Source organism: Panthera tigris, chromosome B3 (assembly GCF_018350195.1).
Source record: "Panthera tigris isolate Pti1 chromosome B3, P.tigris_Pti1_mat1.1, whole genome shotgun sequence".
Taxonomy (NCBI): Eukaryota; Metazoa; Chordata; class Mammalia; order Carnivora; family Felidae; genus Panthera; species Panthera tigris.
The window spans coordinates 112,970,512-112,993,917 of NC_056665.1; the positions used below are offsets into that span (position 1 = coordinate 112,970,512).

Below are 23,406 nucleotides of genomic sequence, written 5' to 3' on the forward strand. Positions count from 1 at the left end.
GAGAAAATCATTCCCTTTGCAATTCTCTTTCAATCCTTTGCATTATGTCATTTCAGTGCTAGTATGTCTTTAATACCTAAAAATTACTAATCTCTTTTAACAAAAATAGAATAGGCTTCAGCTTCCAACCAGTAACATTTAACTAAAACAGCATTGTTTTGCCTGGACTGTATTTTTCAGATCATTTAGATAGGTCTCCAAGATTTTCCACTTAACAGATCTATCATTCCATCACAAAACAGTGCAATATAAGGGCACCTGGGTGGCTCACTCAGTTAAGCATCTGACTTCAGCTCAGGTCATGATCTCACCGTTTGAACCCTGCATTGGGTGAACTTGAGCCCCACTTCGGGTGAGCCCCGCTTCTCTCTCTCTCCCTCTCTCTCTGCCCTTCACTCATTTGCACCCCCTCTCAAAAAAACAAAACCAGTGCACTACACATTCTTTTCAGGTATACATGGAATATATTCCAGGATATTATTATTAGGCCACAAAACAAGTCTCAATAAATTTTTCAAAAAGACCAAAATTATATAATGCATCTTTTCCATCCACAATGGTACAAAACCAGAAATCAACCACAGAATAAATTTGGAAAGAACATAAATATATAGAGAGGGTAAATAACATGCTACTGAACAATGAATGGATCAACCAAGAAATCAAAGAGGATATAAAAAAATACTTGGAGACACCACAAGTGTTGGCAAGGATGTAGAGAAAAAGGAACCCTCATGTACTGTTGGTGGGAATGCAAACTGGTGCAGCCACTGTAGAAAATCATACAGAGTTTCCTCAAAAAGATAAAAATAGAACTCTCCTACAATCCAGTAAATCCACTACTGGGTATTTGCCCAAAGAAAACAGAAGCACTAATTCAAACAGATCTATGCACCTGTATGTTTACTGTAGCATTATTTACACTAGCCAAGAAACATGGAAGCAACCCAAGTGTCCACCCACAGATGAATGGATAAGATGATGTGACATACACACACACACACACACACACACACACACACACACACACACACACACAAATGTTACTCAGCCATAAAAAAGAATGAGGGGCGCCTGGGTGGCTCAGTTGGTTAAGCGTCTAACTTCAGCTCAGGTCATGATCTTGCGGTTTGTGGGTTCAAGCACCACATTGGGCTATGTGCTGACAGCTCAGAGCCCGGAGCCTATTTCAGATTCTGTGTCTCCTTCTCTCTCTCTGCCCCTCCCCTTCTCCCACTCACATGTGTGCTCTCTCTCTTCTCTCTAAACATTTAAAAAAAAAAAAAAAACAACGAATGAAATCTTGCCTTTTGCAATGACATAGATGGATCTAGACGGTATAATGCTAAGTGAAATAAGTCAGTTAGAGAAAGATAAATACCATATGATTTCACTCATATGTGGAATTTAAGAAACAAACAAAACAGAAAAAAAGAAACAAAAACAGATGCTAAATATAGAGAACAAACTGGTGATTTCCAGAGGGGAGGCAGGAGGGGGATTAGGTAAAATAGATGAAGGAGATTATAAGAGTACACATCATGATGAGCACTGAGTAATGTATACAATTACTGAATCAGTATACTGTACACCTGAAACTAATATAACACTGTATGTTAATTACACTGGGATTAAAAAAAAAAAAATACATGGAAACAAATGAAACCCAATAGTCTAAAACTGTTGGGATGCAGCAAAAGCTGTTCAAAGAGGGAAGTTTACAGCAATACAGACCTATCTCAACAAACAAGAAAATTCTCAAAGAAATAACCTAACATTACACCTAAAGGAGCCAGGAAAAGAACAAAGCCCAAAGCCAGTAGAAGAAAGGAAATAATAAAGATTAGCACAGAAATAAATTAAATACAGGCAAATAAAAGCAAAACCCCTAAAACAACAGAGTGCCTTACACCTAAAGGAGCTAGAAAAAGAACAAACAAAACCTAAAGGAAATAATAAAGATTAGAGCAGAAATAAATGATAAAGAAACAAAAACAAAAAGAACTGATCAATGAAACTAGGAGCTCATTCTTTGAAAAAAAATCAATAAAACTGATAAACCTCTAGCCAGACTTATCAAGAGAAAAAAAGAGTACTCAAATAAATAAAATCACAAATGAGAGAGGAGATATAACAACACCACAGAAATACAATTATGAGAATATTACGAGAAACTACATGCTGGGGCACCTGGGTAGCTCAGTCGGTTGAGCATCTGACTCTTGATTTTGGCTCAGGTCATGATCACACAGTTGTGGGATCAAGCCCTGCATCAGGTTCACTTCTGAGCTTGGACCCTGCTTGGGATTCTCTCTTTTCCTCTCTCTCTGCCCCTCCCCTGCTCGTATGCACATGTGTGCATGCTCTCTCTCTTTCTCAAAAATAAAAAAAGGGGAGCCTGGGTGGCTCAGTCAGTTAAGCATCCGACTTCGGCTCAGGTCATGATCTCATGGTTTGTGGGTTCGAGCCCTGCATTGGGCTCTGTGCTGACAGCTCGGAGCCTGGAGCCTGCTTCAGATTCTGTGTCTCCTCTCTCTGCCCCTCCCCACTGGTGCTCTGTCTCTATCAAAAATAAATAAAGGTAAAAAAAAATAAAAAAAAAACTATATGCCAACAAACTGGAAAACCTAGAATAAGTGGATAAAGTCTGAGAAACGTATAAATTACCAAAACTGAAACAGGAAGACATAGAAAATTTGAACAGACTGATTACCAGAAAAGAAACTGAATCTGTAATCAATAAACTCTCAACAAAGTCCAAGATCAGATAGCTTCCCAGGTGAATTCTACCTAACATTTAAAGAACAGTTAATACCTATTCTTCTCAAACTATTCAAAAAAATAGAAAAGGAAGGAAAGCTTCCAAAATCCATTCTATGAGGCCAGCATTAACCTGATATCAAAACCAGATAAAGACACGACAAAAAAAGAGAACTATAGGCCAGTATCTAGATAGAACATAGATATTATGTTAACATATTTTAACATAGATATAAAAATACTCAACAAAATACTAGCAACCCAAATCAACAATACATTAAAAAAGTCATTCACCACAATCAAGAGGGTTTATTCCAGGGATACAAGGATGATTCAATATTTGGAAATGAATCGTGATACATCACATCAATAAGAGAAAGAATAAAAACCATATGATCAACTTGGTAGATGCAGAAAAAGCATTTGACTAAGTACAACATCCATTCATGATAAACACTTTCAACAAAGGTTTAGAGAGAACATACCTCAACATAATAAAGGCCATATGCAAAAAACCCACAGCTAACGTCATACTCAATGGTGAAAAATTGAGAGCTTTTCCTCTAAGATTGGGAACAAGACAAAGATGCCCACTCTCACAATTTCTTTTAATGTTTTATTTTTGAGAGTGAAAGAAAGAGTGTGCGTGCATGTGGGAGGGGCGGAGAGAAAAAGGGAAAGAAAGAATCCCAAGCAGTCTCCGTGCTGTCAGTGCAGAGCCCAAAGCAGGGCTTGTTCCCAAGAACTGTGAGATCATGACCCGAGCCAAAAACAAGAGTAGGATGCTTAACCCACTGAGCCACCCAGGCACCCCTATTTTCTTTTTCTTCTTCTTTTATTTTATTTTATTTTATTTTATTTATTTATTTATTTTTTTAAACATCTATTTATTTTTGAGACAGAGAGAGAGCATGAACGGGGGAGGGGCAGAGAGAGAGGGAGACACAGAATCTGAAACAGGCTCCAGGCTCTGAGCTGTCAGCACAGAGCCCGATGCGGGGCTTGAACTCACGGACCGTGAGATCATGACCTGAGCCGAAGTCGGACGCTCAACTGACCAAGCCACCCAGGCGCCCCTCTTCTTCTTTTAGAGAAACTGTGCACACGAGCAGAGGAGAGAAGCAGAGGAATAGAGAGAGAGAATCTTAAACAGGCTACACACTGAGCATGGAGCCTGACACGGGGCTTGGTCCCATAACCCTGGGATCATGACCAGAGCCAAAACCAAGAGTCGGATGCTCAACCAACTGAGCCACCCAGGTGCCCCTCAGATGACATGATTCTATATACAGAAAACCCTAAAGACCCCACCAAAAAACTACCAGAATAAGTGAATTCAGTAAAGTCATAACTTACAAAATTAATATACAGTGGGGCACCTGGGTGGCTCAGCCGGTTAAGCGCCTGACTTCAGCTCAGGTCGTGATCTCGCAGTCCGTGGGTTCGAGCCCCGCTTTGGGCTCTGTGCTGACAGCTCGGAGCCTGGAGCCTGCTTTGGATTCTGTGTCTCCCTCTCTCTCTGCCCCTCCCCTGCTCATGCTCTGTCTCTGTCTCAAAAATAAATAAAAATATTTGTAAAAAATTTCAAAATTAATATACAGAAATCTGTTGCATTTCTATACACGAATGATGAAGTAGCAGAAAGAGAAATTAAGAAAACAATCCCATTCACAATCACACCAAAAATAACAAATCACGTAGGACTAAACTTAACCAATGAGATTAGGACCTGTATTCTGAAACTATAAAACACTAATAAAAACAAATTGAATTATGATGCAAATAAACGAAAATATATTCAATGCAATTCCTATCAAAACACCAACAGCATTTATCATAGAACTTGAACAAATGATATTAAAATCTGTATGGAACCACTAAAGACCCTGAATAGTCAAAGCAATCTTGAAAAAGAACAAAGCTAGTGGTATCACAATCCCAGATTTCAAGACATACTACAAAGCTGTTGTAATCAAATAGTATGATACTGGCACAAAAACAGACACATAGATCAATGGAACAGAACAGAGAACACAGAAATAAACCCACACTTATCTGATCAATTCATCTAAGACAAAGGAGGCAAGAATAAATAATGGGAAAAAGTCTCTTCAACAAATGGTGCTGGACAAATTGGACAGCTATATGTAAAAGAATGACACTGACCATTTCCTTACACCATACACAAAAATAATGGATTAAAGACCTAAATGTGAAACTTGGAACTGTAAAACTCCTAGAAGAAAACATAAGCAGTAATTTCTTTTACATTAGCCACATAAATACTTTTCTAGATATGCTTCTCCAGGCAAGGGAAACAAAAACAAAATGAAATTACTGGGACTACACCAAAATAAAAAGCTTTGCACAGCGAAGTAAACCATCAACAAAACAAAAAGGCAACCTACTAAATGGGAAAAGATGTTTGGATATAGTATATCCAATAAGGGGATAATATCCAAACTAAACACCAAAAAACCCAAATAATCCAATTAAAAATGGGCAGAGGACCTGAACAATCATTTTTCCAAAGAAGACATACAAATGCCCAACAGACACATGAAAAGATTGTCAACATCACTGACCAGCAGGGAAATGCAAAGCAAAACCACAATGAGAGATCACCTTACACTGTCAGAATGGCTAAAATAAAAAAACACAAGAAATAACATGCGTTGGTGAGGATGTGGAGTAAAAAGAACACTCATGAACTGTTGTTGGGAATGTAAACTGGTGCAGCTACACCAAGGAAAACACTATGGAGGTTCCTCAAAAAATTAAAAATAGAATCACCATATGATATGATCCAGTAATTCCACTATGGGGTATTTACCCAAAGGAAACAAAAACACTAATTTGAAAAGATATATGCACCTCTATGTTTACTGCAGCATTATTTATGAAAACTAAGATATGGAAGCAACCCAAGTGTCCATCCACAGATAAATGCATTAAGAAGATGTGGAGGGTGTGTGTGTGTGCGCACATGCGTGTGTGTGTGGTGTGTATAAAATGGAATATTATTGGGGCCCTGGGTGGCTCAGGCGATTGAGCATCTGACTTGGGCTCAGGTCATGATCTCACGGCTCATGAGTTCGAGACCCACGTCAGGCTCTGCGCTGACAGCTCGGAGCCTGGAGCCTGCTTCAGATTCTGTGTCTCCCTCTCTCTCTGCCCCTCCCTCACTCATGCTCTGTCCCTCTCTCTCAAAAATAAGTATTCAAAAAAATTTTTTTAAATAAAAAAATAAAATGGAATATTATTATTCTTCCATAAAAAAAAATGAGATCTTACCATTTGCAACAAGATGGATAGATCTAGAGGGTATAATGTTAAGTGAAATAAGTCAGAAAACAAAAGACAAATACCACACAATTTCACTCATTTTTTGCAATTTAAGAAACAAAACAAATGAACAAAATTAAAAAGAAACAAAAAAAGATTCTTTTTTTCTAAACGTTTATTTAGTTTGGGAGAGAGTATGTATGCGTGCACACAAGGCAGAGAGGGCAGAGGGCTCTCTGCCTCTCTGTGCTGTCAGCGCAGAGCCTGATGTGGGGCTTGATCCCACCAACTGTAAGTTCATGACCTGAGCTGAAATCAAGAGTCAGACACTTAACCAACTGAGCCAGTCAGGTGCCCTGAAAAAAAACAGATTCTTAAATACAGAAAACAAACTGATGGCTGCCAGAGGAGAAATGGATGTGAGGATGGGTGAAATAGATAAAGGGGATTAAGAAGTACGCTTCTCTTGATGAGCACTAAATAATGTATTAAACTGTTGAATCATTATATTGTACACTTGAAACTAATGTAACACCGTATGTTAATTATACCTAAAAAAAAGTCAATATAAAAATAAATTTAAAAAAAATTAAGGTAAGTATTAATAGCTGGAGAATTGAAATTTACGTAAACAATCAAATACTTCAAACTAAAAAAAAAAAGATTTTTGAGGCACCTGGGTGGCTCAGTCAATTTAGTATCCAACTTCGGCTCAGGTCATGATCTCACGGCTTGTGAATTCAAGCCCCATGTTGGGCTCTGTGCTGACAGCTCAGAGAGTGGAGCCTGGATTTTGTGTCTCTCTTTCTCTCTCAAAAACAAGTAAACATTAAATAAATAAATAGATTATTTAAATGGTAATATAAAATTTCCTTTTAAAATAACTATGTATTAAATGTATGTTATAAGAAATAAGTTGATATAAAAATGATTAAGTAACAGTAAAAGTGGTACTTGGACCGGCATAATATCACCTGGTAAAACATTTGTGAAAGAGGGAACCACTGGTAAGAAAAGGAGTTAGATTCTGGTCCTTTCCTTGGAGTTGACTCAACATCTAATATGGGTAATAATTCTTCATCTCTTTGGGACCAGACCTCCTTCCTTAGCTATAAAACAAGTAGGTAGCTTATCTCTTCATATGTAACAAGCAAAAATTATCCCTACTTATGAGCAGCTTAATTTCTGAAAATGTGTCCAAATGAATGTTCTCCCTGAAAATCTACACATAATCTACCTATTCCACAAAGTTACCACTGCTTACATTGTTTTTTTTGAGCTCATCTTTTGAAATTATCTTCACAATCTGGGGATACAGTCTTTTTTTTTTTTTTTTCAATTTTGGTAAAATTTACATAAAAGTTATCATTTTGACCTTTTTTAAAAAAAATTTTTTTTAGCTTAATATTTAGAGAGAGACAGCATGTGCACACAAGCCAGGGAGGGGCAGACAGCAGGAGAGGGAGAATCCCAAGCAGGCTTTGCACTGGCAGCAAACTGTGAGATCATGACCTGAGCCAAAATCAAGAGTTGGACACTTAACCAACTGGACCACCCAGTCACCCCTTGACCTTTTATAAGTATACAGCTAAGGGGCAGTAAGTACATTCACGTTGTTGTGCAATCATCACCACTACCCCATCTCCAGAACCTTTCCACTACCCCAAACTGAAACTCATACCCAATGAACACTAATTCTCCACCTCCTATTCCCCCCAGACTCTGGTAACCACCATTTTGCTTCTGTATCTATGAATTTGACTAGGCTAGGTATCTCCTACAAAAGGAATCATAAAATATTTGTCCTTTTGTGCCCAGCTTATTTCACTTACCATAAGGTCCTCAAAGTTCATTCATGTTGCAGCATGTGTATGGGGACATGGTCTTTTAAAGTTATATTATTTTTCATTCACTGTGACTCCTAAATACAAGCCAGCACTTCATCGATTGAAGGAAGGACAATTTTTTCCAATGCCAAAGAAAACAGCTGAGTTGGGCTTATGGAGGGATGGCATGTGGGTATTCAATATGCTATCCTCAGATATTCTGGCGTAATTTTCTTTACTCTGGTTTTCATCCTAAGCCTTCACATTCGAACCCAATCCCATGTAAAATATAATGCCACAGTAATGCCTTATATGGATTTACATTTTGTTAATCACAATAGCATCTAGCATGTCAGTCGTCTGCTGCTTTTTAAGTGATCATAAACCATCCTGGATGTGTACATTCTATATTCTCAATTGGAAATCCAGTTCCTCCAGAACAGGGAAATTTACTTTTTCTTTTTAAGCCCCATAGCTTCTAGAACTTTAAACCTAGTAGTGTGCTCCTTAGATGTTACTACTACCTACAAGAGTAAATGACAATGCACCTTTTACTATGCCTCCTTTACGTTAAGTGACATTCCCTTAATATATATAAGATACTCCAGGTGAACCATTTCTGACTCTACACCGCTCACAAATGAGGCTTTGTTGCTGTTTTAAATAGTAAGAAGTTCAGCCATGGCAAATGGTCTGCACCTTGACCATCCACGATGTAACTGAAATAAGCACAAAAGCAGCTGTCACTATCCCTGAATAGGCTATGTTTTCAGCCACCAGCAGTGAAATATTATCTGCAATCAAGAATGGCTACTTCCATGGAGAAATATCATATTACTTTGTAATAAGCTGTTGCTTAGTGTCACCACTCCTCTGAATACGCACATCTCCAAACTTGAGCACACTCACTTCTGATCCAAGGCACACAGTATGAAGAAATATTCCACATATAAGTGCATTCCCCCTTCCTAGCTCTGATTTTTCTACAACTGTTAGTCATAAAGTTTCCTCCTTTATTAAAGATATGAAAATCTGCATCTTTAAAAAAATTTTTTAATGTTTATTTATTTTTGAGAGAGAGAGAGAGCGAGACAGAGCATGAGTGGGGGAAGGGCGGAGAGACAGAGACACTGAATCTGAAGCAGACCTCAGGCTCTGAGCTGAAGTCAGCACAGAGCCAGATGCAGGGCTTGAACCAGTGAACCATGAGATCATGACCTGAGCTGAAGTCAGACGCTTAACCAACTGAGCCACCCAGGCTCCCTGAAAATCTGCATTTTTAAGAGGCAAACTCTAGAATGATTCAAAGAAAGTGGTTACATAAATAAGAGTAGGAGGCAAAGAGGTAGCTCACAGAATACTGATCCTTTCACTAACTTCTTTCTCTTCATGATTCTGTTATGCTCAGTCTTTTTGGAATTGGGATACTCCCACTCTTTACCTAAAATCATGACATACTTTCTCCTAGGAGTTCTCTACAGCTTATATACTTTTAAAAGAAATACGCTCTTTTTGAAAACAATTTTAAGACTTTCACATTGTGAGATCCTTTATGGAATCCTAAGGTTAAAAAAAAAAAAAAAAAAAAACCTTTGAAATTCTCCCTTCTGATGATGAAGCCAAGGAGGGAGATATTTAAAGGTTCAAAAGAGGCTGAACCCAACTGAGAGGTATCAGTAGGTGCTTCTGTATGCTTTAGTCTCAGAATTGTGAAACCAATGAATGTTAGAGTGTAAATGGACCTCAGAGATCATCTAGTCTAACCTTCTCATTTTACAGTTGAGGAAACTAGAGCCTGCAGAAACTGCCTTCCCCAAGGTCATAAGAGGAGCAAATGTGTGGCAACACTAGTTCTAGAATGCAAGTCTCCTGACTCCCAATCCAAGGCTTTTGTACATTATAGCACTGAGGGGCATTTTTATGCTCCCTGGGTATAGACTTCAGCAACAGGTAAAACTTGTTGAGACTTAATTTTTTAGGGAATTAGAGTTAACACTACAATTAACTACAAAATTGCAGGACTGCATACTAGGTAAAATGGGCACCAAAACCAAGAGTGAGCCATTCCAAACACTATCTCCCACCCCACATGCCTTCCCAAACCAGTCACATGTAAGTGACTGGTAAACTGGGTGGATGACACACCACAAAAGAGCCAGCTCTGAAAGACTAAAGAAAGTGTACCTCAATGTTCAACTAAGGCAACAGCCTGTCTTCCTTATAGGTGGTTTGATTTACCAACCCAAGAAAGACTACCTTGACCCATTAAAGCTGCGGAAATAACTTGTTTCACCAGGATCAGGTGGCAAATTTGCTTTTGGTGCCCCACCGTGGCATTTCTAGGAACTACACCCTCTATTTGTAGCCTATGATAGTTTATCTGATCTCACATCATATAGGAGGTAAAAGTACAGGCATGCCTTGGAGATATTGCAGGTTTGGTTCCAGACGACCACAATGAAGAATGCAATAAAGCAAGTCAAATGAATTTTTGGTTTCTCTGTGCATACAAAAGTTATGCTCACATTATACTGTAGTCTATTAAAGTGTATGATAGCATTATGTCTAAAAAGTGTACACAATTTAAAAATACTGAAAGTAAATGTTTTACTGTGAAAAATGCTAACTATCATCTGAAGTTGAGTGAGTCATAATCTTTTTGCTGGTAGAGGGTCTTGTCTTGATGTTGATAGCTGCTGACTGATCAGGGTGGTGGTTGCTGAAGGTTACGGTGGCTGTGGCAATTTCTTAACATAACACAACAATGAAGTTTGCTGCATTGATGGAATTTTCCTTTCATGAACAATTTCTCTGTAGCATGAAAACTGTTTGATAGCATTTTATTCAGAATTTATTTAAAAACTGAAGTCAATCCTCTCAAATCCTGAACTGCTTTATCAACTAAGTTTATGTAATATTCTAAATCCTTTGTTGTCATTTCAACAATCTTCACAGCATCCTCACCAGCAGTAGCTTCCATCTCAAGAAACCACTTTCTTTGTTCATCCATAAGAAGCAACTCCTCATCAGTTAAAGTTTTTATCCTGAGATTACAACAATTCAGTCACATCTTCAGGCTCCACTTTTAATTCTAGTTCTCTTGCTATTTCTACTACATCTGCAGTGATTTCCTCCACTGAAGTCCTGAAGCCCTCAAAGTCATCCATGAGGGCTGGAATCAATTTCCTCAAAACTCCCATTAAAGTCATTATTTTGACCTCTTCCTTGAATTATCAATGTTTTTAATGGCATCCAGAATGGTGAAACCTTTCCAGAAGGTTTTCAATTTACTATACCCAGAACTGTCAGAGGAATCATTACCTTTGGCAGCTAGAGCCTTATGGAATGTATTTCTTTTCTTTCTTTCTTTTTTTTTTTTGGAATGTATTTCTTAAATAATAAGACTTAAAAGTCAAAATTACTCCTTGATCCATGGACTGCAGAATAGATGTTGTGTTAGCAGGCATGAAACTTATTGTACATCTCCATGAGAGAGCACCTGGCTGACCACATACACCATCAATGAGCAGTAGTATTTTGAGAGGATTCCTTTTTTTGGAGCAGTAGGTCTCAACAGTGGGCTTAAAATATTCAATAAACCGTGCTGTAAACAGATGTACTGTTACCTAGGCTTTGTTGGTCCATTTATAGAGCATAAGCAGAGTAGATTTAGCATAATTCTTAAGGGCCCCAGGATTATTGGAATGGTCTAGGAGCACTGGCTTCAACGCAAAGTCACAAGCTGCATTAGCTCCTAATAAGAGAGTCAGCCTGTGCTTTGAGGCTTTGAAGCCAGGCATTGACTTCTCTCTAGTTAAGAAAATCCTAGATGGCTGTTTCGTCTACATCAAAAATCTGTTGTTTAGTGCAGTCTCCTTCGTTACTTATCTTTGCTACATCTTCTGGATAACCTGCTGCAGCTTTTCCATCAGCACTTGGGGATTCCTTCACCTTGCACTTTTATGTTAGGAAGATGGCTTCTTTCCTTAAACCTCATGAACCAACCTCTGCTAGCTTCAAACTTTTCTTCTGAAGCAGCTTCCTCATCTCTCCCAGCTTTGAATTGAAGAGTTAGGGCCTAACTCTGGATTAGGCGTTGGCTTAAGATAACATTGTGGCTAGTTTATGGGGCGCCTGGGTGGCTCAGTCAGTTGAGCATCCAACTTCGGCTCAGGTCACGATCTCACGGCTTGTGGGTTCAAGCCCCGCATCGGGCTCTGTGCTGACAGCTCGGAGCCTGGATCCTGCTTTGGATTCTGTGTCTCCCTCTCTCTCTGCCCCTAACCCACTCGCATTCTGTCTCCGTGTCTCTCAAAAATAAATGAACATTAAAATAAATAAATAAATAAACATTGTGGCTAGTTTAATCTTCTATCCAGGCCACTAAAACCTTCTCCGTATCAACAATAAGGCTGTTTTGCTTGTTTATCATTCTTATGTTCACTGGAACAGCACATTTAACCTCCTTCAAAACCTTTTCCATTACATTCACGATTTGGCTAACTCTTTGGTCAAGAGGCCTAGGTTTTGTCCTATCTCAGCTTTTGACATACCTTTCTCGCTAAGTTTAATCATTTGAAGCTTCTGATTTAAAGTGAGAGACATGCAACTCTTCCTTTCACTTGAACACTAAAAGGAGATTATAGGGTTATTAACTGGCCTAATTTCAGTCTGAAGTTTCATGAGAATGTGACAGACATTAAGTTGAGCAAATGTTGTTGGAAAATGGTGTTAATAAATTTGTTCAACACAAGTTGTGGGATGCCACAAATCTTCAATTTGTAAAAAATGCGGTATTTGAAAAGCACAATAAAGTGAAGTGCGGGGCGCCTGGGTGGCGCAGTCGGTTAAGCGTCCGACTTCAGCCAGGTCACGATCTCGCGGTACGTGAGTTCGAGCCCCGCGTCAGGCTCTGGGCTGACGGCTCGGAGCCTGGAGCCTGTTTCCGATTCTGTGTCTCCCTCTCTCTCTGTCCCTCCCCCGTTCATGCTCTGTCTCTCTCTGTCCCAAAAATAAATAAACGTTGAAAAAAAAAAATTAAAAAAAAAAAAAGTGAAGTGCAATAAAGCGCAATAAAACAAGATATGCCTGTGTTAGATCCCTCTAAGCCTGTTTCCTTATCTGAAAATAAGAAATATAACAGTACTGACCTCATAAGGTTGTCTGAAAGGGTTAAAAGAGATAATACACATAATAAGCACTTAGCAAATGCTCGGCCTATTGAGAGTTTCATAAATAGCAACTACCATTTTTTGAAGTTTATTTTGAGAGAAAGAGCATGTGCATGTGCGCATGGGAAGGACAGAGAAAGAGGCAGGGAGAGGGAGAGGGAGAGGGAGAGGGAGAGGGAGAGGGAGAGGGAGAGGGAGAGGGAGAGAGGGAGAGAGGGAGAGAGGGAGGGAGGGAGAGAGGGAGGGAGGGAGAGAGGGAGGGAGGGAGAGAGGAAGGGAGGGAGGGAGGGAGAGAGAGACAATCCCAAGCAGGCTCTGCACTGTCAGCACAGAGCCCTATGTGGGGCTTGAACTCATGAACTATGAGATCATGACCCAAACCAAAATCAAGAGTCAGATGCTTTATGGACTGAGTCACCCAGGTGCCCCACTACCATTGTTTTTAAAATTAAATCCTTAGGTAGAAAGAACTAAGAGTAAAAACAAAATTCACCAAAGAATATGAAGAGTGTTAGAAAAATTAAAATTCTGCAGTCAATAAGTTAATTGTTTACCAACCAGTTGCATATGATTCTATAGTCTCTTTATAGTGACTATTTTTGCTGGTTTCCAGAATAATGAGGTCTCAAAGACACACGCTGAAATTTGAGTGAGTTAAAATGGAAACTTTTCAATAATTCTGTAACACTCATTAATACACTTGGAGCTGCCTTCAGGTCCTACAAAACCCAAACTAGAACATGACTACAGGCACAGTATTATCTAATAATAATTTACAGCATTCTGAGGTATTTGGAGAGACCTCTTCAGAGGCTACAAACTAAGACTAGACATTATGGCATACTTAATATTATTAAGTAATTATATATTAAGTAATATGCATTAAAAATTATGTACACACTTAATATTATATAAAGTCGATTAATAATTATCACATACACTAACAGATTATCACTGCCATACAATCTTCCTAAAAAGGGACATATTTTGTCTGTTATCCCATCCTTTGTTTTAATAGGTATAGATATCCATTTTACAAATGATGAAAATGTGGAAAATGTGGTATAATAAAAATAAAGTTACACCCAGTTTTAATAGGCAACCATATATTATTGTAAGTTTCTCCACAATTCACAGTACTTCTACAATCACTCAACAAATAGTTGTGGAGCACCTAGTATATACAAGGCACTGTTCTAGGTGCTTAGGATACATAATAAACAAAACAGACAAAACATAGAGCTTATAATAGAAGAAGGAACACCTCCAAACTTTTATGAGGCCAGCATTACAATGATACCAAAACCAGACAAAGGCACCACAAGAAAGAAAATTAAGAATATCTCTGGGTGCCTGGGTGGCTCAGTCGTTAAGCATCTGATTTTGACTCAGGTTATGAGTTCGAGTCCCACATCGGGTGAGCTTCAGCCCCACTTCAGGTGAGCTCGTGCCCCACTTTGGGTGAGCACAAGCCCCACTTCAGGTAAGTCCTGCTTCTCTCTCTCTTTCCTTCCCTCTCTCTCTCTCTCTGTCCCTCAAGGGATTCTCTCTCTCTGCCCCTCACTCACTTGTGCCCTCTCTCAAAACAAACAAAAAAACAATATCCCTGATGAACACAGACGCAAAAATCCTCAACAAAGTTATTAGCAAACTGAATTCAATGACACGTTAAAGGATCATACAGCTTGATCAAGTGGGATTTACTCCAGGGATGCAAGAATGTATCTACAAATCAACATGATATACCACATTAACAAAATGAAGGGCAAAAATCATATGATCAGCTCAAGAGATGCAGAAAAAGTATCTGACAAAATTCAACATCCATTTATGATATAAAATCTCAACAAACTGGATATATCTAGAGAGAACATACTTCAACAAAGTAAAGGTCATATGTGACAAGCCCACAGCTAACATTATAGTCACTGGTGGAAAGCTCAAATCTTTCCCTCTAAGATCACGAATAAGGATGCCTACTCTCAACATTTTTATACAACACAGTATTGGAAGCCAGAGCAATTAGGCATGAAAAAGAAATGAAAGGCATTCAAAATTGGAAAGGAAGAAGTAAATTCTGTCACTATTTGCAGATGGCATATTATACACAGAAAACCCTACAGACTCCACTGAAAAAACTGTTAGATTTAATAAATAAATTCAGTAAGTTGCAGTATACAAAATCAATATACAAAAACCGATTGCATTTCTATATACTAACAATGAACTATCAGGAGAAATTAAGGAAGTAATGCCATTTACAACTGCAACAAAAAGAATAAAACACTAAGCCTAACCAAGGAGGTTAAAGATATGTACACTAAAAACACAAAACACTGATGAAAGAAACTGAAGACACAAATAAATGAAAAGATATTCCATGCACATGGATTGGAAAAATTAGTACTGTTAAAAGGTCCATAATACCCAAAGCAATCTACAGACTCTGTAATCCTTATCAAAATTCCAATGGCAATTTTCACAGAAATAAAACAATCAATCCAAAAATTTGTATGGAACCAAAAAAGACCCCAATTAGAACAAAGTTGGAAGTATCATGCCTCCTGATATTACAAAGCTACAGTACTAGCATAAAAAAAAAAAAATGCAAAAATCAGTGGAACAGAATAGAGCCCAGAAATAAATATACACATACATGATCAATTAACTTACAATAAGAGTCAAGAATATACAATGGGAACTACATTAGAAAACCAAGTCCTTCCCCCTCCTATGTCTTTCTCTCCTGTATAGAGAAAAACTCAGTCCCTCCTGTGTTTCTTGTGTATCTCCTTTACTACTCAGAACACTTCTGGTCAACCAAACGTGTGGAGGTTTTTCTCCACACCAAACATTTCTCTGCAATACCAGCTGGATGTTCACAGTTCAACTCAATTCTGACACTATCTACATGGAGACAGCATCAGATTCCACAGATTAAGAGCTCAGTCTCACAAGACCACCCCTCCCCCTTTAAAAGTCAATCACAAGTAATAGGTCCTCAGGTTAGCCACAACTTCTGTCCAATTTGGCTACAAATTGAAGGTTCTTATGACCCCCTCCTCAGGTTCAATTAACTTGTTAGAGTGGCTCACAGAATTCAGGGAAACGCTTACTTACATTTACCAATTTATTAAGGATTCTGATAAAGAATACAGGTGAAGAGCCAGATGAAGAGATACACAGGGTGAGGTCTGGGGGAGTCCTGAACACAGGAGCTTCTGTCCCTGTGGAGCTGGGGTGCATCACACTCCAGGTATGGATATTTTCACCCTCCTGGAAGCTCTCTAAACCCCATATACTATTGGGATTTTATGGAGGCTACTTCATACGGGCATGATCAATTATTAACTTCCATTTTCAGCTCTTCTTTCCTCTCTGGAGGACAAAAGATAGGGCTGAAAATCCAAGCTTCTAATCACAGGTTGGTCTTTCTGGTGACCAGTCCCCATCCAGGAGCCCACCCAGAGTCACCTCATTAGAACAAAAGATGCTCCTAGTGTTCTTATCACTTAGGGAATTACAAGGATTTTGGGAGCTGTGTGTCAGGAACCAGGAGGAGATATACACACACACACACACACACACACACACACACTCTCTTCCATTACCTCACAGGAAATGATGATCCCTTCAATAAATGGTTTTGGGAAAACTTGACAGAAAAATGCAAGAGAATGGAAATTAACCAGTATCTTACACCATACACAAAAATTAACTCAAAATGGATCAAAGACTTGAATGTAAGACCTGAAACCATAAAACTCCTAGAAAAAAACACAGAGTTCCTTGACATCAGTATTGGTGATGAGTTTTTGGATTTGATACCAAAAGTAAAGGTAACAAAAGTAAAAATAAACAAATGGGACTACATCAAACTAAAAAGTTTTTGCACAGCAGAGAAAACCATCAACAAAATGAAAAGGCAATTTACCAAATGGGAGAAAATATGTGCAAATCATGTATCTGATAAGGAATTAATACCCAAAATAGATAAAGAACTCATACAACTCAGGAGCAAAAAACCCAAACAATCTGATAAAAAAAAAAATGGGCAAAAGATCTGGACAGGCATTTTTCCAAAGAAGACATACAGATGGCCAACAGGTATACGAAAAGGTACTCAACATCACTAATCAGGGAAATGCAAAGCAAATCACCATGAGATATTACCTCACACCTGTTGGAAAGGCTATAATCAAAAGACAAGAAATAACACCCACTGACAAAGATGTGGAGAAAATACAGAACTTATTTTTGGCTCAGGTGCTTTTAAACTTGACATGCATCAGAAATCCCCTGGATGGCTGTTAAAACAGGCTGTTAAGACAGTTAATAATTCCGTAAATCTTGGGTAGAGCCCAATAATTTGCATTTCTAATAAATTCCCAGATGATGCTGACACTGGCAGTTCAGGGACCAAACTATGAAAACCACTGTTCTAGTGAAAGGAAGACAAATACTATACTATAAACATCAGAAATACATAAAGTGTCTAGTACATTAGAAGATAAGTGCTGGAGGGGCGCCTGGGTGGCTCAGTCGGTTAAGCGTCCGACTTCAGCTCAGGTCACAATCTTGCGGTCCGTGAGTTCGAGCCCCGTGTTGGGCTCTGGGCTGATGGCTCAGAGCCTGGAGCCTGCTTCCGATTCTGTGTCTCCCTCTCTCTCTGCCCCTCCCCCATTCATGCTCTGTCTCTCTCTGTCTCAAAAATAAATAAAAACATTAAAAAAAAAAAAAAAAGAAGAAGATAAGTGCTGGAGCACCTGGGTGGCTCAGTCGGTTGACCATTCGACCTCAGCTCGAGTCATCGTCTCATAGTTCGTAAGTTTGAGCCCTGTGTCGGGCTCTGTGCTGACAGCTCAGAACCTGGAGCCTGCTTTGGATTCTTTGTCTCCCTTTCTCTCTGCCCCTCCCCCACTCCCTCCCTCCCTCCCTCTCTCTCTCTAAAATAAATAAACATTAAAAAAAATTAAAAAAAAAAGAAGATGATAAGTGCTCTGGGAAAAAAGAGAAAGTAGGGCAAGACAATAGCTGCATACAGAGCTGGTATTCTTATGTTTTATTTAAATAAAACTCCCATTTCCTATATAATAGTAACAATGATGAGTGGCTCATGCCAGGCAATATTCATTCTATGGGCTTTACATATATTAACTAATTTAATCCAACAAGACCCCTATGAAGTAAATACGACGATTTACCCCATTTTGCAGGGAGAAACTGTGTGTCCAAGGTCACACAGCTACTAAGAGATGGATCCAGGATGTGAGCCCAGGCAGTCTGGCCCTAGAATCATTGCTGTTAAATATTATAGTATACTGCTTCCCAATTCACAGATCTTCTTCATTAATGTTATTTCTTTTTCTTTAATGTTTATTTTTATTTGAGAGAGAGAGAAAGAAAGAGACAGAGAGAATGCGCGCATGGGAGAGAGCAGGGGAGGAGCCGAAGTAGGCTCCAGGCTCCAAGCTCTCAGCACAGTACTATGCTCAAACCCATGAACTGTGAGATCATGACCTGAGCTTAACCAACTGAGCCACCCAGGCACCCCATTAATGTTATTTTTAGTGGCGGGAGAAGAAATATCTTGTCAGGCTAGACTGGACATACATTATCATCTCTATTCTATAAGCACACTTGATGCTTTCTTTCATCTACAACCTACTTTTATATTTCTTATTTAAGTTCATCATTCACCCAAATAACCAAGTGAGAAAATGCAGACACCCTTGAATCTGTCTCTCACTCCCCATGTCCGATCTTAATTTCTGCCTCAGAAATTGGATTTAGGACTCTCTAGATTCCCATGTTACTCAGATAATTGCCACAAAGGCTCCTAATATGGTCCCCTATATCCAGATTCTTGTTTCTCGTTCATCCTCCACTCAGCCACCAGCATTCTCCTTCTAAAGTAAAATCTGACCATATTAGTAAGCTGCTTAAAATCCTTCACCGATTCTTCATATCAAGCCCAAATGTCTTAATGTGATATAAAGTCCCTTCACAATCTGGCTGTGTCTCACTTTCCTGATCTACTATTAATCTCCCACACATACCCTAAGCTCCATTCATGGTTCTAAGTATTTGATTTTCTGTTCTGTTATTGCCTCTTCCTATCTCCCTCTGGCAAACTCCCACTCAACCCCTTAATACTTAGTTCTCCTTTCTGCTTCCCTCCCCTAACACCCAAGTCAACCTTTTCTTTATGGTCTCAAAACTGTCTTAGGACCAATCACACACTTTGTTGTAAATTTAGTCCCATTAAGGCAAGAGCTCTTGAAACTCCTAGGGTCCAAGACAGTGACTGATACACAGTAATTCTGAAAGAGTTATTAAAAACTGATTCGGTTCAATTACAGAGCATAAGCTAAATTCAAGAGCTGTTATGTACATTATTCAGAACCTAATAATTTATGATGGAAATTAAAGCTCTGGAAAGCTCATGAAGTAATCTCAGAACTAGGAAAAAAGGATTCAGAGATAAGACACAGTGTGTTTGCCCAACTAAATTCTATTTATTCAACAAATATTCATTGAGCAGTATGAGCAAAGTAGCGAAAAGAGATGGAAAATTGTTGAAATTCATATTATAACCTATAGATACGTGTACATTGTATTTACTTACCCATTAAACAACTAAGTCCGCTACCAGCAACTTGTATTAAGAGTATTTTGTGGGGAGTCTGGGTGGCTCAGTGGGTTGAACGTCCGACTTCAGCTCAGGTCATGATCTCATGGTTCATGAGTTCGAGCCCCGCGTTGGGCTCTGTGCTGACGGCCTGGAGCCTGCTTCAGAGCCTGGAGCCTGCTTAGGATTCTGTGTCTCCCTCTCTCTCTGCCCCACCCCCACTCGTGCTCTCTGTCTCTGTCTCTCAAAAATAAATAAATATTAAAAAAAAAAAAGAGTATTTTGTGCTTGGCTAGATATTCACACCTTTTTGATTATCTTCTTTGCAGCAATAAGAAAGTTAGGTAGATGATAAAGGCAAATAGAACTCAGTTTTCTATTTTTCAAAATGGAATACCCTTTTGCACTATTTACCCTTCCAGAAACCACCACTGCAAAATTTAATTCAGCACTGGGCTGCAAAAAATCGTCTATTTTTCAACCATGTAAATCAGATCCCATCACTCTTTTGCTCAATACTCTGTAAGTGCATCCCATCAGATTTAGAAAAAGGTGCAAATCTTTCACTGTGCTCTACAAGGCCACACGTGACCTGGCCCTGCGTAACTCTTTTTACCCTCATCTGCTACCACTGTCTCCTTTGCTCATTTCACTGGCAAACGCTGGCCTTCTTGCTCTTCCTAGAAGAGCTCATTTCTGTTTAAGAACCTTTGCAATGCTTACCAAGCTCACTGTGCTTAAGGAAACTTTGGAATACTATTCTTTTCTCCTCACACTCACTTCTCCCAAATTTTCACATGCTGGACTCCCTTCATTCAAGTCTCTGCTCAAATGGCACCTTCTCAAAGAAGACTTTCACAGCCACCCTGTTTACTATTAGAGTTCTCCATTCCTTTGCCCTGCATAACTCTTCTCTTAATATTTATATATTACCAGGGACCCACTAGAACAAAGATTTTAAGTCTCCTCACTGCAATAATCTGCAATACTACCATCATTTAGGGGAGTGCCTGGCACACAGCAGCCTCTCCCAATAAATATGTTTAACATTCTCTGGCATTCTGACCAGAGTTATTCAATTCATATGACCTCAGGAAACTCACAGAGCAAACACTCAAGCTCTGACCCTTAGTAAAAACTACAAAATAAAGTCTTATCAAGTCTTGCCATCAAGACATATTTGTTCTGAGTGGCAAAGAGCTGTGACAGGTCTTCCTAGAGATTTTACTGGAAAACTAACTCCTCCAAGCAAAGCTTGCAGCAACCTGAATTTTGAAGTCAAATGACAGAAAGTTGGGAAGGGGACCACACCTAAACTCACAGTCCTGATTTTTAAAGACCACTTCCCCCACAAAACCTGATCATTCAACAACTCCAAAATTATGTTTCCTTTGGCTTCTTGGCCCTTTTGGTGCTACGTATCCTTTGTCAGTCTGGTAAAAACTATGGATTTCTCTTGAGAATAATGCTCTAAAATTCATAAAGCAAAATACACAGACAGCTACAAAAGAAAGCAATTTTACTGAAATACAGGGACACAGACTTAAGGTCTCCTATGATCTTCTTGCCACGGTGAAAATGACACAAGAAAATTTTGACGGCTACAGTAGTAAGAGAATCCCAAAGAGACGACACTCCGAGGTCCAACCCTGAGCACCCTCAAGGAGCAGCAGGGAAATGCTGGGCGCCGAGACCCAGCCAACCCTAGGGGGCGTGTCTGAGGATGCGCAGCGGAGGGAAGAGGGACCCGATCTGAGAAGGGGGTGGGGAGCTCGCATTCCCAGAGCGCGCAAGGGGCCGAGTTCCCCACGGCGCGTCCCACCCTCGCCTCACCTGTCCCCGCTGTCCCCAGGAGCCGCTCCGGCACCCCTCGCAGGTCTTCATGGAGGCCGCGGAAGATCTCGTGAAGTTTCTCGAAATGCTCCGAAGAGGCAGCGGAGGTGGCCATGGCGCAGGCCGCGCTCGAGCAGCGGCCACCGAGATTTTGGGCACTGGCCCCGCTCCTATCCCGGCGGTCAGCCACCCAGTCCCGCAGGCATCACGGCGACCGCCGCCACCACCGCCGGGGACGAGGCGCTTCCGGGGCCGCGGCGGGGTCCTCCCGAGCCGGAACGCCCACCCCCTTCATACCGTCACTGAGGGAGCGGCGGGCGCGAAAGCCTGACGGGAAGTCTGGTGGGCTGCCCGCCTGGGCGACTCCTGGGAGGGTGGTGGTGCATCGGAGCGAGCGGAGTCCTGAAGCCCCGGAAATACCCAGCTCAGGGCTGGGGAGAGCGCCACAACGGAAGGGACTGTGGGGGACCCGCGGGACGGGCAGCGCGACCGCCTGTCTCCAGGGCCCCGCCTTCCGGTGAGGGGCGGTCGCTGCAGTGCATGCCGGGGGCTGTAGTTCGGCGTGGAAGCCACTCGGACTCCGAAGTCACGCGCTGGCGGGGGCGGTGGTTCTGTCAACGCCACAGGCCCAGTGGGTAGTGCTGACAAGCAGTAGTTTGGTATCCGTAAGCGTTTGGAAATCATCTTCGCTATCATCGCCTCGTCTGGCGTCTCTCACTTCCTCAGTTCGTGTCCTGACTAAACATTAGCTTTCAGCCCTTGAGAGAGAGCTGGGGCAGGTTCCTTGCTTGCCCTGCAGCGGTAAAAAAACAAAACAAAACAAAACAAAACAAAACAAAACAAAACAAAACACGTTTTATTGGAGCGGTCAAACGCCCAGAGCCATATGCTTTCAGAAATAGTCCCTAGGCAGTGACTCCCCAAATACGCTCGCAGCCTCTAGTCTCTGTGCTCGCCTAGGTGCATTCATTCACTCAGCAGGTATTTTTAAATGTTTATTTTTGAGAGAGAGACACAGAGCGTGAGTGGCGGAGGGCCAGAGAGAGACACAGAAACCCAAGCAGGCTCTAGGCTCCAGGCTCCGAGCTGTGAGCACAGAGCCCAGTGCGGGGCTGGAACTCACGGACGAGGAGATCACGACCTGAGTAAAAGTCAGAGGCTTAACTGACTGAGCCACCCAAGTGCCCCTCAGCAGGTATTTGTTAATGTTCAGCATGTCATTATGCTGTATCTGGGCATATGTTGGTGAATAAAAAATTCACTCTCTGTGCTTGGTTATTTTATAACGTGGTGAGCAAGGCGCACTCTGCTTCATCGGGTCTCTTTCCCACTACGTGTAATGTGTTAACAGTGACAAAGTCCTATTCTGCAACGTGGGTTTTCATGGTTCCATGGCAGGGAATTTCTATTTTCAACTTATTTCATGATTTTCCTATCAAAGCCCTTTCTGAAATGTTTGCTTGGCAGCCCAATATATAAAACTTCCCAAACATATTAAACGATATATGACTGTTCAGGGGGAAGTGATTTGATAATTCATAGATCTCCTGGAACTTTATTTTTATCAGACTGATTCATGACCACTGATTCAACAAATGCATTGAGCTCTTAATGTTCATTGAATATAAGGATAGCAAAATCTGAGGTTGTTAGTGGAAGTGTAATGTGATTAAGTCCCACAACTCTGTTCTAGAAAGGACAGGTGCAAAAGGGGGGCATAATAGCCTGAAATGGAAAAAATTGTTTGAAAAGCATCACAAAAGCAGGAAATGAGTGAATGAATAATCAAATTATCACACAACCAAAGTTAATGGCATTTCAATGGAGACTATACTGTGGTTAGACTCTGAGACAAATTATCCTTAAAAATGAGAAATGACTGTATAACCATAATAATGAA

At 40.3% G+C, this 23,406-nt stretch overlaps 1 protein-coding gene across 1 annotated transcript in view; it reads right to left on the bottom strand.

Annotated features, from left to right (window-relative positions):
- Window positions 1-21,725, bottom strand: part of VTI1B (vesicle transport through interaction with t-SNAREs 1B) — a 31,126-nt gene extending 9,401 nt beyond the window's left edge. Inside the window, exon 1 of the mRNA XM_007095163.2 lies at window positions 21,507-21,725. Within this exon, the coding sequence (XP_007095225.1) occupies window positions 21,507-21,621 (115 nt within the window). The 5' untranslated portion in view covers window positions 21,622-21,725. The remainder of the gene's footprint in view (window positions 1-21,506) is intronic.
- Window positions 21,726-23,406: the final 1,681 nt, after the last annotated feature.